Genomic DNA, 17,247 nt, shown 5'->3' on the forward strand with positions numbered 1-17,247 from the left:
CCTGGAAGGCTGGGTTTTCCTCACACGTAGGGATAAAATTTAGCATCTAAACAAGCACAGCTTTGGCTGTTTTCTAATGCATGAGATTTCTGCCATCCAAATACATGTTGCAACCTGGTCTCAAAGCCCGTGGTACGTTCCTTCACAAATTTCTATCAGTGGAGACTGCTGTAGTCAGCAGAACCTTTATCACCTTCAATTAACACCCTTACTCTGTTTGGGGACCTCAAGGAAACACTGTACATTATTTCATTAATTCCATCAGTTGATGAGTTGCCTAGTAATGGAATAACTGACCACCCATCCCATACCCACAGGCAGTAAATGTCTGTGAAGAGTCCAGGGAGGCACCAACTGCAGGTATTGGCAGCACCAGGATGGCCCGAGGTCATAAGGGCCTGCCCACTCTCACCTTGTTTGTCTTTGTTTTCTCTGCTGGACGAGCCCTTGAGGACTTTGATTCTCATATTCAGCTTTTCATTTCCTGCCACATCACCTGACAAGCTGCGCACACTTGAGGGTGACACAGCCTCTCCATTCCTTGTGAGCTAAAGTTCTCACCAGGACCCAGTCCAGGAATGTGTTGTCCATCTTCTGTCTTCACACCTGGAAGTGAAGAAATAGGAAGAAGAGAGTAGAAAGGGGAGAGAAGAGAAAACAGAATGTGTGCAGGTGGGAGAGTAGAAAAGGAGAGAAAGAAGAGGTGAGGCGGGAAGAATAAGAGAGCAACGGCGATGGAGTTAAGGAGAGGAGGGGAGGAGAAAAAACAGAAGGGTGGTGGTGGGGAAAAGAGGAGGATGAAGGAAAGAGAGAAACCAGACAGGGTGGAGAATGGTCGAGAAAGTAAGTGGCACAGCAGCTAGTGCAAGTAACTTGCCCAGTTTGCCCAGGACTTTCCCAGTTTTATCATGAAAAGTCCTGCTTCTTGCGAACTGATTGGTTCGTGGGAAAAGTAGGACAACTGATTTCCTGAGCAGCAGAGGCAGCAACAGAAATTAGCAGAGATCGTTTGTGTAACCAACAGAATCTGGCAGAAGTAACAATATGTCATTTCTGGGGTTAGGTTATAAAAGACACTGCGGATTCCATCTTGGTCCGGCTCGCTCTTTCTTGCTTGAATCACTCGCTCTGGAGGAGGCCAGCTGCCCTATCCTAAGCAGGCCCATGGAGAGAGCAATCACGGAGGCTTCCTCCCAATGGACCATCCGAGTGGTCAGATTCCAGTTCCCATCACTGCCAAGACACACATCTCCAACCATTTGCACCAAAAGCTTTTGAATTTATCCACCTTCAGTTTTTGAGGAAAGCGTCTCAGCTGCCAATACGAGCAGTCTTCACAACTCTACTCTTTTGCCTTAGATTGTTTGAAACATTAACTTAGAACACGTAGAAAGCAACTCTGCTTCACCAGAAACCGATGAGATTTAAAGGAATCAAAAAGCAGAGAAACAAGGGGCGGGCCGAGTGGCGTAGCAGCTAAGTTCATGCACTCCGCTTCAGCAGCCCAGGGTTTGTTGGTTCAGATCCTGGGCAGGCACATACCCATCGTTTATCAAGCCACCCTGCAGGCAGGCGGCCCACATACAAAGTAGAGGAAGATGGGCATAGACGTTAGCTCAGGGCCAATGTGCCAATCTTCCTCAGCAAAAAGAGGAGGATTGGCCACGGATTTTAGCTCAGAGCTAATCTCCTTCCAAAAAAGAGAAAAACAGCACCATTGGGCAGAAGTGCCAACAGATTCACAAGCAGCCAGGGCCAGAGAGAGGGAAGGCCAGGCTCCGCCCCTATGTTGACCCCGCCCACACCCCAGAGCACTTCCTGCCCCTCCCAGCCATTGTCCACATCCCGCCTCTGCCAGCCTCGCCCCGCCCTCTGTACCGCCTCCCTCGTCTGCGCGTGCGCAATTGCTTCCAAACCCGGAAGTGAGTCGATTTGAGCGACAGACGCGCTGCAGTGAGCGAGGGTCGGATTTTCTATTTCAGACTGGCGGTTCGGGGCCCCACAGCCCCGTGTATTCCACACCCAGGGTTCCAGGGTCTCTCTGGACGTTGAAATTACCATCCCCGCCTTCCCTCTCCCGCTGAGTCCCGGCGTCACCGTGAGTCGTTCCGAGGCCTCGTAGTTCTGCTGCCGGTTCCCGGGCAGCCCGTGTCCTTTTCGGGTGACAGTCGCTCCGGAGTCCATACCCGCCAGTAGTTCTGCTTTCGCTCCAGTAGAGACCGCCGCGTCGTTTTCTGGTTTAAAATGCTCCTCTGAGCTCCCGCTCCTCGTCCCTGGTCCAGGAAGCGGTGAGGGGTCCTGCTTCTGTGCGGAGTTCGGTCGGGGCCGCGTCTCTGGCTGGAAGGGGAGAGTGAGTCCTGCCCAGGTCGCGCTGCGGCCCCGGGACGTGTGGGCATCCCAGGAGGGCAGCGAGCTCTGAGGACAAGGAAGAAAAACCTACAAAACCCCAAAAACCTCGCTCGTATGTCTCCGTCTACCCCAATCGCTGTCTACCCTGCCTGCAGCAGTGGGCAGGGGAGAATCGCCTTTTCTGGATGCTGAGGGCCTCCCTGTGTGTGTGTTTGTGTCCCAGGAAGAGGGGATGTTGATTCTAAGCATTAAACAGCCTGTTGTCAACATTCAGGATTCACTTCTCAAGACTGATCTTAGCCGAGAAAGAAGCCCAGACGCAGAGGAAAGAAAGGAGTCAGAAATGACGCTTTCCCAGGTGAAAGTCATATTTGGTTTCGTTTAGTCCTAATGTTTTATGGTTCAAAGTTGTGTCTAAGTCTGTCTTTGATTGAGATTCATTGGGTGTCTTGTAGCTATTTTATTCATCTTCAAGTTTCAGATAGTATTTGCAATAATAGTTTCATTTGTAATTTGGTGGGCTTCTGTTTACTTTTTCTTTTCAAAATCGCGTTGGCTCTCCTAGATACAGCAGAAGTTTTTATTTGCAATCCCCCTAATTTCTTTTGAGTTTGGGTTGCTCTGAATTTATGCAATCACTGAGGTCTCTTTCGATCGCCACATTTTCCAAGTAGGAATGGTGATTTCCAGACTTTCTGTCTTTTGTTAATGTCCTTCAGAAAAACTTCATAATTTCGTCACGTAGCTGTAGAAATATGCTGTAAATACGTGTCACGGTATATTTGCTAATGGCAGGGCGGACTGTTTCTCATATTGTGTTGTTTTAAATTACTATTACTAAAGAAGAAAAACTGTTTTCAGTATGTTAATGGTTCTTATAGTTAAAAACCCTTCTTTTTCTAGGTTTCTCTTGTCTTCTGAATGACAACGTTTCCCACTCTTACACGCTATTTTCACGTTACCTCATTTTCCCTATTGTACTGGCCCAGCCCAGGCGTGATGTGCAGTGGCGGGTGGCGGGAGCCCTCCTGTAATAGCCCGTGTGTCAGCCTCATCTGTAGTGGAAATGTTTTCATTGTTTACTGCCAGTCATGATGTTTGCTGAAATTTTCTTGCTTATTAACCCTTCTTGTAATTTTAATTTTTTATTTGGCATGATTTTTAATTATCCAAGAATTTCCTCAAAGATTTGCTTTCATAAATTATTTTTTTCTATTTTAACCTGTTAATGTATAACAATAAATTTTCTCATCTTCAGTCATTGTTTTCTTATTGGATAAACTTTTGGCTTATGTTAATGGTAGATTATCGAAATGTAAATGAATAAAATTTTATTGATATTTACATATACGTATTTAGTGGAGATTGAAGGTAAAATTTTCTGTATATTTTTTGTTTTTGTAGTTTTTTTTAAGTAGGCTACTATACAATAATGTTGACAGCAACCTAACTAAAATTAAGTATGATTTATAAATGTTCGTTGTACCAAAAATGCTGAAATGCGCATGAATAAAAAATTGATAGAAAAATTCATCCAAAAACATCTGTCATTCAGAGGCAAATGCTTTTACTGAAAGAGTGTGTGTGTATGTGTAAGTAGAAATCTATGGTGTGTGTAAAAGATATATCATCATTTCATAAATAATTTTTATATTTATTTTAACCTTTTAAAAGTGTTCATCCATATTTTCCATGGCCTTGGATTTTTTTCTACACTATCACAGTAGTGAATTAATAGTAGTGAGAATAGTAATGTATTATGTGCATGCATGTGTATGAGCGTGTTGAGATCTTTTATGCAGTTCCATGTTATTAGGTTTGAACTTGTTTCAGGTTTTCTCATTTAGGAAGCCCACTACCAATGTGCTTTTAACGCTGCATCTATTACTTAACTCTGATTCTTTAGGCTCAATTCTAAGCTCCGACCACCTGGTTCAGGTCTGGCTGTGCCATTTCTTAGCTGTTTGACCTGAGGCAAGTTTCTTAGAGTCTCTGTGACACAGTTATCTCCTTTATAAGGTGGGAACAGATATTTCTCTAATGTTATTACAGGAAATAATATTACATTTAGAGTAATGCTTAGCACATAGTAAGTGTTCAGAAACTTTTTGTCTCTGCCATCGTAGTCATCATCACAATTCTTAGATTCTAAACTTTCTTTAAAGCCACTGTGGACTTCATAATTCCTAAAGTCACCACCCATACACTAGCTCATCAGAGAAACTAAATATTATTGGTGTGTAGAATGTAGTATCTAGCACTTCTATATAGACCACTTTATAATGAATTTTTTAATTTGTATATTTCTTTTATTGTCCACAAAATTGTGAAATGTACAAGTCATTTTGTGGATTTATGTCCTCTGGTTGGAAAGTGTAATAATGCAAAATTAGGGTTATATGACTTGCTGAAAATTATCTTACGCTGATCTGTCAAAACACTCACTACAACCAAATCAATCCGTACCCCTCTCTCCTCTCATTTCGTGTGAAGATAAGAACGCTCCCCCTGTCCACTTGGCAAATTGTGTTTTTCTTTACAGGTGCTGTTGACTTTCAGGGACGTGGCCATAGAGTTCTCGCCGGAGGAGTGGGAATGCCTGGACCCCGCTCAGAGGGCCTTGTACAGGGACGTGATGCTGGAGAACTACAGGAACCTGCTCTCCCTGGGTGAGGAGAGCTTCCTCCAGAAGTCAGGATCTGTCCTATTTATCTTTGCAGTTTCCCTTGAGAGTCTCTGGGGAGCCCTGCTTTGCTGACTGAGTTTCAGATCCTTGTTTTTCAGAAAGAATTTGAAGCCATATCGATTCAGAAATAAAAAGCTTTGTGATGCAGCATCTGAACTTTGACTTTCCCCTCTCTTCAGATGATCTGCCCGCTTCATGCTAGGTTAATGAGCCCAAGTAATCATAAAACATTGTAGCAAAATGTAAAAATATCTGATGACCTGGTTTTGTCCTTGTGCTTTTGATTCAGTAATTCTTGGAAGAGAGCTGGGTATTTGTATATTTAAAATATTCCTTACGCATTCAGAAGAAGGCAGTCAGTGGACAAATTTCTGAAATATTTTTCTAGACCCATCTTTAATGTCCTTTCTTAGCTGAACAAGGGTCTGGGATTAAATTCTAGAAAAGCCCCAGCATATCATGTTTCTCTTTTCTTACAAGCGAGACTCTCTCTTTCTGACCTGAATATTATGTCCATTTTGGAGCAAAGGCAAGTGACCTGGGCTGTAGGGGGCGAGTTGAAAATAGTGAAACAGCCAGGTAGGTGGGAGTGTATCAAAGATACAGATAAAAGCTCAGATGGGCAGAGAGGAAGCAACTTCATCCAATATTGTTTGAGAAACTCTCCCCAAATGGGAAAGGTCTATAGGAAAAGAAAAGTACTTGTGAGCTGTCAAAGGAAATCTCCCCCATTACTGTGCTCTGCAGTCATGGAAAAATTTATCTTCCAAACCTTCAGTGGTGGTCCAGCTGATGCAGAGACAAAGGCAAAGTCTTTGTCATGACCCACGGTTCTCCATTGTCTGGCTCCTGTGACTTTTTTGGTCTTTTGGCTTTGAGAGGGATGAGATGGGCTGTTTCAAAGTGGTCCACTTTCCCCTTTGGTCTCTCCTTCTGTACTTGATTCCATCTGATTCCAGCTGATCCATCAGTTCCTCTGTAATCCTGACTCCAGGACCTATCCAGGTTCCATCCTCATTTCCCACGTTTAGGAGACCTTCTTAGGAGATGGAAAACATTGGCTGCTCTTCCATTGCATCTGGGTCCCAGGAAAGTGCGTGGAACTGCCTCATGGGCTCTCTGCCTCATTAGGCCTCACAGCCATTGCTTCACTCCTGCTTTTGCCATATGTCAGGAGTGTTTAATGGGGAAGTGGGGTGGATCTTCTGAGATCGTTACTCAGCAGTACTGTAGAGATGAGACAGTGGACAAAGAGATTGTATCTTTGGTCCTTAATCCCACATGGGGAACGGATCTCAGCTGCTTTTTGGCACTCAGCTTAGGATTTATGGGCAGAGCACACAGCTCCTTCCCAAGGACCCTGCCAGATCTGACTCCCTTACTTTACTCCCATATGTTAACTTTTTCGCCTTCTTCGGCACTCTACCTATGCTGAATGTAGACAAACCTCGGCTCTGGAAGATTTTCTGTTCTGCTAAAGATTTTCTGTTCTGTTAAGTTTGTGTAATTTAGCATCTGGAATTTATGCTTTCTTAGGGTCTGAAATATCAGCCTCTTTTTTCTGCTATGATAATCCACTTGTAGATAATGGACACCTTCTGGTATACTCTCCCACAGAGGGGGTTTACTGGGTAACAAAGTATTTAAAGGAGAACATTTTGATTAATATGTTACAGTGTCATCCTGTTACTTACAGAAGTGCCCATTTAGGCCACTGAGTGGAGCTATCAGCAAATTCTAGGATGCTGAGATAGAAAGTGCAAATCCTAGGATGCTGAGATAGAAAATATGAGAGTCTGATTAATAAGTGGTTGTAGTTATCTTTTTGCTTTTTGTGGAGTGTCACAGTGTCTCTCAAGGGCAGTGTGGCAGTGTTGATCAAACATCCTAGTGAACATTCCCTTTGAGCTGGCAATCACAGGTATATGGATTTATCCTAGGGTGAACATTGTCACAACCTTCCGTCTGTGAGGCTTTGACCAAATTATCGTTCATACCAAATTATTCATCTCATGTTTATTTTCTTGTTCATTCTCTTTCAAACACGTGCAATTTTGATACATCATATTGAGGGAACTTATGAAGTTAAAGGATGCCTCCATTTTTTAGCTCTACCCTAATTTGTTAGGTTTAAGCCACTACTGTTTTCGTTGTGTGCATTCCCATGTAGTATAAATGAACTAAAAAATTTTGATCATTGATTGCATACTTTTGATGGCACTCAGAATTCTATTTTATATCTTCCATTTGTATGGCTATTGGATTGAGTAGTGAATATTTCTTTATATATTTTACAAGGAAATTTCCTTCTTGAGTGTTCAGGCTTATGGCTCAGCAGCAGTTTCCCCAAAACCTGTTCAAACCTCTGAATTTTATGTAAAAATTATCTTAGTCTCTTTGTTCTCTTTCACGTGATTTAGTACCTTGGCTTAAAGTGCGTTTTTCTCACACTGATTGAATGTTTTACGTTGGGAATATCAGATCTTAAGAATATACTTTTTGTATTCAGCTACCGTGTTCATCCTGGAATTACCATTAAATTGATTTGTCATAGTTTATTGTATAAGGTCCTTACTTTTTGTATAATATATTTTAAGTTTTCCAAATAAACTTGTTGGGTTTTATTTTAATTTTACTGGCTTTTTATATTTTGGTACACATGCTTTATTCTATAATTAATCTCCCTGTCTAGATTCATCATGTACATCTTGGTATACTAAACTCATTTTTAAATACCTCATTGTATTTTATTGGGAACTTAGCCAGTCTCTTCTACTCCATGTGTGTGCTCACCACTCTTGCTTGTAACACTTGCGTTTTCCATAAAATTTCTAACGTTCTGGTCATGATATTCTTTAGTTAACACTTGAAGGCTGTTTAGATCCTCTTGTTTTAAACTGAATTCCATTGAAAGTTCACCTGGTCCTTGACCCGCGTCCCAGTGCTCTCCTGTTCTCTGGCATGGTCAGCTGCTTACGTTGCTGACCACCTCTCTGCACATTGATCTCCTGCCTGGCACCACCCAAAGTTGTTTCTCCAGTCCTCTGCTGTGAACACTGCCCTTAGTAGAGTCCAATTCTTGCTGTGGGTCGTTAAGTTATTTTCCCCTTGAGGTTGCCTATGTTCTGATGATGCTTATGAAGTCAGAAGTTATTAATTGTGGATAAGTGCACATTAATTTCCATTGATTTATATTAACAACTATATATCTACTAATATATATCGTGTAAGAGCATCCCTCGCCTCGTGTGTCTTTATGCCAGGGATTGTGATAAGAGATCCATGTAGGTAATTTCAGATCATTAGAGGAGGCCAGCAAAAGGAACATTATTCTTATATAACAAACAAGGACACTTAGCCTCAAAAAGGTTAAGATGCCAAAATTGGTAAATTACTACTTATAAAATATATTATGTAATTAATAATTTGGTTACTATATTATTGCTCTTTAGCTAATGTAATCACATCTACCCCAAAGTTCAGACCGTGACAAGAGCCTTCTGCTGACTTTGTTTCCCTCCAGTAAGTTCTTTGTCCTCCCCACCAGCGATTCCTCGTCTTGCCTCAGGGTCATCCTCCATTGCTGTGTTCTTGACAGAGTTTCTTTGCATCTGCATGTGTATGTACAGAGTGGATTCGTTCCATCTCCCCTTGATGGCCATTTCCACAACTTTGTTTTTGATACCTGTTAGGAACATTTTTGTACACGTCTCATGGAATATATGTGTAGGCATATATTCTCTTGAGTATATGCATATAAAGAGAAGTCCAAGGGTAAGTTTCAGTTTGATAAATTGCAGGGCAAATATTAGAATAGAGATATGCCTCTATTCCTCCCACTCACTCCCTTCAATCTCTTCCATTTTTCCCCTTCCCATAGTATATTTACCACAGAATGGGTCAGTATCATGCCACTTGTTAAATCAGTTCATCTCTTCTAAGGATTTTTACTGTCCTATCACAGTCATGTTCCCGTAAATTTGCAAGTACAAGCTGTGTTCTTCCACCTTTCATGAGACTGTTCATTGGTCTGGATGCAGCACACTCTTAGTTCCTTAGCATATGAATTTTAAGCCCTGGACACCCAAGTTTCCTCAGAATTCCCCACCTCAACCCCTTCCCCATACACTGTACAAAGATCCCTCTTCTTTCAGAAGACAGCTTGCTGAGGACAGCACTTTAGTCTAGTCAGTGTAAATCAATCCATTCAGGGAGTAATAACTCAGATGCCATTATGCTAGAGAGATAGCCCACTAGCAGTGTTAGTGACACAGCTCCGTTCCTCTAATTTTCTTGAAGGATTTCTGTCTATGCTGCTGGGATTTTCTGTGACCTTTGTGCCTACCTTCTGAGTAGGCAGGGGTGTTTAGTACTTAAGAACATGTGGCCAGAACCTGCAGGCCCAGGTTCAAATCTTGGCTCTCAAATTTACTTTCTGTGTGAATTAGTGTTGGATACATAAACCCCATAGGCCCATTGTTTTTAAATGGAAAATTGTGATATTTTTACCTCAAGAATTTTAAATAAATTAATGCTTATTAGAGGCCTAGAGGGCTTTGAACATGGCAGGGAATTTAGTAAAGACTGAAAATTTACCTTTGTTTACTAAGATTTCTTAACTTTCTCTTATGGTTCGTATGAGATTGGCCTTTGCTTGCATTATATTTTCTCTGTATTTTGCAGTTTGTTTCATATCAGTGTTGTCTCTGACCTTAGTTAATAAGTTTGCAAAGCACACACTCTCTGTTTTGTGACTGCAGAATTGCATAGTTAAAGACTGCTCCATAGTGAGGAAATTGCTTTGTTTGCTGGCCGTTAACTGCAGGCGTGAAATCATAATCTGATTTCTGATTGCCTTCCCCTCTTCTTAGTCTTTCAAATACTATGTATTTAACTGAACTGACTATTTCAAAAGTCAGTGGTTCTTAAGATATTGTTCTGAAGGAAGAAGACTTTAGAATTCTGCAGATTATAATTGTTTATAATTGTGTTTACTTATTATTCAGCTTCTGGATTTGTCATGGGTTCTAACATGTTTGATTCATTTTTATGATGATTTACATATAATGGCTTTTCACTTTCTATTATGTATTATGACTGTCATGCACCAATGGTTAATGTTGCAAAATGCCTGTTCTGCACAAGTGGAGATAGTTTTATTATAGGAATTCAGAACAATATTTTTTTATTCTTACAATAGTGTTTTATCAAGTTCTTCCTTATTTTCCCAGTGCTATTTTTATTTTGTAATTGTGATTGCCATTTATTTATCTTATTAGATATGTTTGGTAGAGATTTCCATTATAGTATATAGTGCTGTTTTAGCCTTTAATTGGATACAATAATTATGCAGTAGACATGCATTAATATGATATTGCTTTTCTTCAAATATGAGACACCCAAATGTCTACTGCCAGTTGATATGTACTTTAGGGTGGCAACAGAAAGATACCACTTGTTTCAGGGCCTGTGTAAATTTTCATACTGTGAGTGCTTTGATCATAGGGTACTGGAACTAGGCTTTCTTGAAAATAATTTTATCTATTCACCCTTTTTTATTGAGGAATCCTATTCCCTTTGTATTCCTAGATATTTGCATACTGTGGTTGAGAAGTTTAGTAATTATACATATTACTTTTGGTCTAACATTATGTTTTCACTGTAAAATATTCACTTTACAATTCTAGTTAATTGGAAACCTATGGTTCTTTATATCTTTCAGATATCTGTGCTAGATGTGTGATCAAGGAAATATCACCAAAAGCGGATATTAACAAAGGAGAATTATTCCAAACATTGATGATGGAAAAACATGAAAGAAACGACATGAAGGATTTTAATTTCAGGGAAGTTGAGCAAAATATGCATGAGTTTGAGAGTCAGTGTGGATGTTATGAAACAAATTACAAAAGAGTGACTACAGCCCATAACAAAAATCTCACTGGTGGAAGAGATCAACCGCATAACAAATCCTGGAATAATTTCCCTCTAACGCAGAGTGTTTCTGTAAGAAAAAGTACTTATCAATATAGCAGACATGAGAAGTCATATATAAGATATTTGTTAAAACTGAAACATAACAAAACCTATGCAGGAAACAAGTATATAAAATGTTTTGAAAATAGGATTGGATTAGGAATTCAGTCACATCTGGCTGAACTTCAGGAGTTCCAAACTGAAGGAAAAATTCATGAAGGTAATCAAGTTGAGAAGTTTATCAACAATAGTTATTCTGCATCAGAACTTCAAAGAATTCCTCCTAGTATCAAGATCAACATTCATCATAATTCTGGGAAAATTTTTATGTATCCATTATTACTTACACAACATCAGAAAACAGTGAAAAATAGTGAAAAGCCTTACAAATGCAATGCTTGTGAGAAGGCTTTTAGAGAAAGCTCAAACCTTGCTAGTCACCAGATAATTCTTTCTGGGCAGAGACCTTACAAATGTAATGAGTGTGGCAAAGCATTTACCCAATTTGCAAACCTTTCTAGACATCTGAGACTCCATACCAGAGAGAAACCATATAAATGTGATATATGTGGCAAGGGCTGTAGTCAAAATGCAAATCTTGCAAGTCATCAGAAAATCCATACTGGGGAGAGACCTTACAAATGTAATGAGTGTGGCAAAGCCTTGTCCGAGCGTTCAAGCCTTACTCAGCATAAGAGAATCCATACTGGAGAGAAACCTTATAAATGTAATGAGTGTGGGAAGACTTTCAGAGGAAGCTCGAATCTCACTAATCATCAGAGAATTCATTCTGGGCAGAGGCCTTACAAATGTAGTGAGTGTGACAAATCCTTCAACCGCATCTCACACCTCACTAGACACCAGAGAATCCATACTGGAGAGAAACCTTATAAATGTAACATGTGTGGCAAGGTCTGTAGTCAACATTCAAATCTTCTAAGTCATCAGAGAATTCATACAGGAGAGAAACCTTATAAATGTAATGAGTGTGGGAAGACTTTCAGAGGAAGCTCGAATCTCACTAATCATCAGAGAATTCATTCTGGGCAGAGGCCTTACAAATGTAGTGAGTGTGACAAATCCTTCAGCCGCATCTCACACCTCACTAGACACCAGAGAATCCATACTGGAGAGAAACCTTATAAATGTAACGTGTGTGGCAAGGTCTGTAGTCAACATTCAAATCTTACAATTCATCAGAGAACTCATACAGGAGAGAAACCTTATAAATGTAATGAGTGTGGCAAAGCCTTTATGGAGCGTTCAAGCCTTACTCAACATACGAGAATCCATAGTGGAGAGAAGCCTTACTCGTGTAAAGAATGTGGCAAAGCCTTTAACCAGTCCTCTAACCTTGTCATACATCAAATAATTCATACTGGAGAGAAGCCATACAAATGCAATGTGTGTGGCAAAGCCTTTAATGTGTGTTCAAGCCTTACCCGTCATCAGACAATCCATACTGGGGAGAAGCCTTACAAATGTAGTGAGTGTGACAAGGCCTTTACCCAATTTGCAAACCTTACTAGACATCAAAGAATGCACACTGAAAAGAAACATTGTAAACCCAATATGTGTGGCAAGGGTTTTATCCAAAGATCAAGCATTGGGGGTAATCAGAAAATTGCAGTGGAGAGAAACCTCACAGAGGTGTGTGGCAAAACCTTTAATATATGTTCAAACCTTCCTTAACATCAAAGAATCCATACAGTTTGAACAGAAACAATAAAAGTCACGTATTTGGCAAAGCCTCTAACCAAGTCTCACATTTTAGCTAGGCATCGAAATGTACATCTTTGAAAGAAACCACATAAATGTGATGGGTATGGCAGAGCGTTTTTCTGAAGATCAAGCCTTATGTAATATTAGAGTTCCTACTGGAGGGAAACCTTATAAATGAAATGAATATGTGAAGATTTTATGAAATGTTTACACCTTTCAGCTTGTGAGAGAATTCATATTGGAGAGAAAACATCAAAAGGTTATTGACGTGGCAAGATCGTTAGACAATGGTCTGACCTAAGGATTCACCAAAGAATTCATATTGTAGAGAAACCGTAAAAATGTAATGAATGTGATAAATTGTTTAACAATTTCTCACAACAGGCTACGCATCGGATAATTCATACCAGAGGAAACTAAGTCTACGAGTTCTTCTCAAGGATTATTCAAGTTAAATTCTACATGGTAATTAAAAATCAAAAACATACAACCTATCCTGGCAAAGTTACAAGGATACCTGTGGAAAGGTCCTGTTACTTACATTTTATTAAATATTTAATTATTTGAAGTGTCTTAAAAAGGCTACATTACTATTGATGATTTTCAACCTGAGGTTTGAAACTTGTTCCTATTGTGCCTTCATTACAGTCTGTTTATATATCACCAGGAAAGTCTCCAGGAAGGGTTTAGTGAGAAGAAAGGGCACGCTTCATTAGCTGAGGTTCACTTATGTCCAGTTTCCTGAAAGAACAAGAAGCCTGACTTTGTGATACAGTATGGTATAAAAACTTGAGAGTATGATGAATGATATGTAATAGACGTAAAACTCTGCTCTAACTCGTCATGATGAATGCATTAAGGGCCCTTTTCTCCAGGTTTGTTGGTATGGGGTTTTTATGGTGGTTGGGGTTGGGGGTGCGAGGAGAGGGTACCTGAATATGGTTTAAAAGTTTCCGCCACTGCCAAAGAAGGGAGCACGCAGGCTTTCTAACCAGCTTGCCCACCTGTGAGTTAGAATGGAAAGAGGGATGGGAGACTTATAAAAGCTGTTAGTAATCAAATAATAAAAAATGAAGTCAGACTTTAATTGAACACTGAATTTTTACTCTTACTCTTGAAGTTTTTCACTCCTTGGTTGGGGAAGATCAGTTTTCCTCATGCTAATAACTATATACACATCCTTTTCTGCTGCACGTATAGGATCCTTTATACAAGACGATTGTTGAAAGTGTTTGTGCAATACTGTTAAACTGTGATATTTGTACAGTAGTTTCATGAAAATGTATAGAGGCGTTTATCAGACAGTAAATATGATTTAATAGTTTTACTAGGAAAGTAACTTTTCCAAGGCTATAAAAATCTCAATTTGAGACTATGGTAGTATGCCTTAAGGTTCATTGTTCCTTTTCAACTGTGTTAAAATTCATTTTTGTTTTCTTATAGAATTTTTCCTTACACCTTTTTTCCATGCACCTTTTAAGCAAATTTATATATTTAATTTACATTTCATCCCCATAGTTAGTAAAAAAAAAAAAAAAAAAAAAAGAGGGAGAATACGTAAACAAAGGAGTTGTTTTGAAACTTTTACAACATAAAAATGTTTATAGGACAATGATAGGTACAAAGTAGATGCTCTATGAATGTGAAGAAAAAGGTTCCTTTATGTCTTTACTTAAAGAACTGGAATGGTACAAGATAATGAACTGAAATGTTGAGATGGGGAGGCAGGAGACCTCTTGCTACCCCAAAGGTCACACAGGAGTTTTGGTTAAAAAATATGCTCATTTTATCTGAAAGTCCTCTCTCAAATTCTTTCCCTTCTTAGCGTTATCATTGCCGTCGTGATCTCATCTTCATTGCTGCGGTGGCTACTGGACCTTAAGTCTCCGAAGTCTTGTAGGCCAGAGCTAGTAGATTGGAATGTTTCCCTGAATTCAATGTAAATATGTTAGAATTTTGTTTTATTTATATATAATTCACATGCCATAATATTTACCCCCTTAAAAGTGTTCAATTAAGTGGGCTTTTATGCTCACAATTTTGTAAAACCATCACCACTAACTCCAGAATGTTCTCATCACCCCAAAAAGAAACCCCATACACTTCAGCACTCCCCACTCCCACACCTGGCAAACCACTAATGTAATTTCTGTATGTATGTCACTATCATGGACATTTCATATAATGAAATAATACTCTATGTGGTCTCCTGTGTTTACCATCTTTGAGTGAAAATGATTTCAAGGCTCATCCATGTTGTAAAATGTATCAATACTTGATTCCTTTTTATGACTAAATAATGTTTCATTGTATGAAATTCTTTGGTCCCCTTCCACTTTTTAGTTATTATAAGTAATACTTTTATGAACAGTCAATAACAAGGCTTTTTTGTTTTTGGTGGACATACATTTTCAGTTTTCTTGGGTGTATGTGTAGGGATGGAATTGTGCCGGGAGCCGCCCACCAGTCAGCTAAGCCTCTACCCCAGGACAAAGGTCCAGGAGAGAGATGAGGGAACGCACGGAGGAACCTCAGAAGATGGCGGTCGGCCGCTCCTGATCCTACTCATGCTGCTAATCTTAGCAATATTGCTCTTGCTGTTCTTTTTCTGTGCATGGGCTATCTTGGGGAAAATCTCTCCACGCAGGGGAAAGAAGCTGATGTAACCTGGCCTTCTGGGGAAGATTCAGGGGAACGACAGCCTGAAGGGAAAAAACCTTCTGACCCCCTCCCTCCTGGAAAGGCGGGAAAGGAGCTTGGACAGCCCTCAAGGAGGAAGCCTTCTAATAATCAGCCTCTAAGGAGAACGTTCCCTCCTCAGGTCCTTCTGGGAGGTAGATATTATCCTAGGCCTGTTAGGACAGGAGGTGAATGGTGGCACCCACCCAGGAGCAAAGATATGCAAAAGGTACACTCTCCTAAAACAACCCGTAACCCTGATAAAGTTGCAGAAAAATATCATAATATATTGACACAGAGGAACTGGGATTATGATGAGGATTGGGAACCCTATAAAAGAGTTAATGGTAAAAGAGAAACCCCAAGCACTGTGCCTGTGTGGCTTTCGATCAGACGGAGCTGGGGGCCTGTGTGTACTTGGTCCCCTTATACTTTGCAATACTTCTGCTTTCGTTATTACAGGAATAAAGATAGAGGCTTAGGGCCATTCGACCCATGGGGAACTGAGTCTAGACATTACACCCCGTCTTGCAATCAGTCTTAGACATCTAGACGCCTAGTAGACATATAGAAAAGGTCAATATCTATAATTAACAAAGGTCGCTTGCTTCTCATAGACATACTGTGCTAATATTATAACAAGATATGCTTATAGACCCATTTTGTTTGCCAAAATTATGTACTGGGATCATTCCATGAAATCATAAACGCGTGACCTGGACCCTATATAAGTGCTTGAATGCTTTGAATAAATCAGACTTGGAAACCTCACTTCCAGTCTCACTGCCTCTCATTCGCCGACACCGTCCATCCCTCAGGAAACCTGGACTCTGCTGGAGCTGGACTCCGGCAGAATTGTGTCATGAAGATAAGGTGACTCAATTTTATCTTTTCTGAGGAACTGCCAAACTTGTAAAGCAGCTGCACCATTTTATATTCCCACGAGCAATGCACAAGGCTTTTGATTTTCCCGCTTCCTCATCAACAGTTATTTTCCATCTTTTTGATTATAGCTATCCCAACAGATGTGAAGTGGTTTTGATTTGCATTCTCTAATGACTCATGATGTTGAGCCTCTTTTCATATGTTGGTGGCCATTGGTATATCTTGTTTGGAGAAATACCTATTCATTTGCAATGCATGTTTTTAAATTGTGTTGTCTTATTTGTTTGAATAATTCTTTATATATGCTAGATAAAATGCCTTTATCAGGTAAATGATTTGTGAACATTTTCTCCCATTTTGTGGATTATCTTTTCACTTTCTTGTTAGTGTCCTTTGACACACGAGTTTTAAATTTTGATGAAACTATTTGGGGGAGGAGTTGCTTCTGCTTTTGTTGTTATATCTAAGAAACTATTGCTTAATCCAATGTCAGGAAGTTTTATACCTACATTTTCTTCTAAGCATTTTATAGTTCTTGCATTGAGTTTTTTGATAGGTTCTGTAATTAACTTTTGTATATAGTATGAGGTTGGGGTCCAGCTTCATTCTTTTCCATGTAGATAGCCAGTTGTCCCATCTGTTCAATGTTTTTAAGCATCAGAGTTCCTTTACTAAAAGATTGTAAAATATTATCAAAATCTCTCTTTTATTGAGATGAGATGAAAGGACCAGTAGACCGTGGAAACAATACAGTCATGTTGATTGAGATTTTTAGACTTTGAAACATAGTATTATTCTGAGGGATTGTAACAATCTATTTGGTCAGGAAAACCTATACATATTATTTGAGAGTAAAAATTATATAAGGCAAGAATTTGGAAGCAGTTTGATCAGTGAAATGTATGAAAGACTGGTACATCATAAAGGTAGTCACTGGCACCTACATTCTG

General features: G+C 39.8%; 1 protein-coding gene across 7 annotated transcripts; it reads left to right on the forward strand.

Annotated features, from left to right (window-relative positions):
* Window positions 1-1,836: 1,836 nt before the first annotated feature.
* LOC139073544 (zinc finger protein 677-like) lies at window positions 1,837-16,183 on the forward strand. 7 transcript variants are annotated; one of them, XM_070558387.1, is made up of 4 exons: window positions 1,837-1,953; window positions 2,624-2,707; window positions 4,892-5,018; window positions 10,758-16,183. In XM_070558387.1, exons 2-4 carry the CDS (start codon window positions 2,693-2,695, stop codon window positions 12,701-12,703), a joined length of 2,088 nt encoding a protein of 695 aa, XP_070414488.1. In that variant the 5' UTR covers window positions 1,837-1,953; window positions 2,624-2,692; the 3' UTR covers window positions 12,704-16,183. The 7 variants fall into 7 exon arrangements, 6 of the variants coding, with proteins under 6 accessions (XP_070414488.1, XP_070414486.1, XP_070414487.1 ...); XM_070558385.1 differs by having other exon boundaries at window positions 1,857-2,288; window positions 2,573-2,707; XM_070558386.1 differs by having other exon boundaries at window positions 1,898-2,288.
* Window positions 16,184-17,247: the final 1,064 nt, after the last annotated feature.

The sequence above is a fragment of the Equus przewalskii genome, chromosome 9 (assembly GCF_037783145.1).
Source record: "Equus przewalskii isolate Varuska chromosome 9, EquPr2, whole genome shotgun sequence".
In the NCBI taxonomy this organism is placed as follows: Eukaryota; Metazoa; Chordata; class Mammalia; order Perissodactyla; family Equidae; genus Equus; species Equus przewalskii.

Excerpts from the sequence above, each read along its gene's own strand:
- LOC139073544 (XM_070558385.1), top strand. The coding sequence starts at position 2,582 with ATGTTGATTCTAAGCATTAAACAGCCTGTTGTCAACATTCAGGATTCA. Across the intron at positions 2,708-4,891 it reads CAGAAATGACGCTTTCCCAG|GTGCTGTTGACTTTCAGGGA; the intron begins GTGAAAGTCATA and ends TTTTCTTTACAG. Across the intron at positions 5,019-10,757 it reads CAGGAACCTGCTCTCCCTGG|ATATCTGTGCTAGATGTGTG; the intron begins GTGAGGAGAGCT and ends TATATCTTTCAG.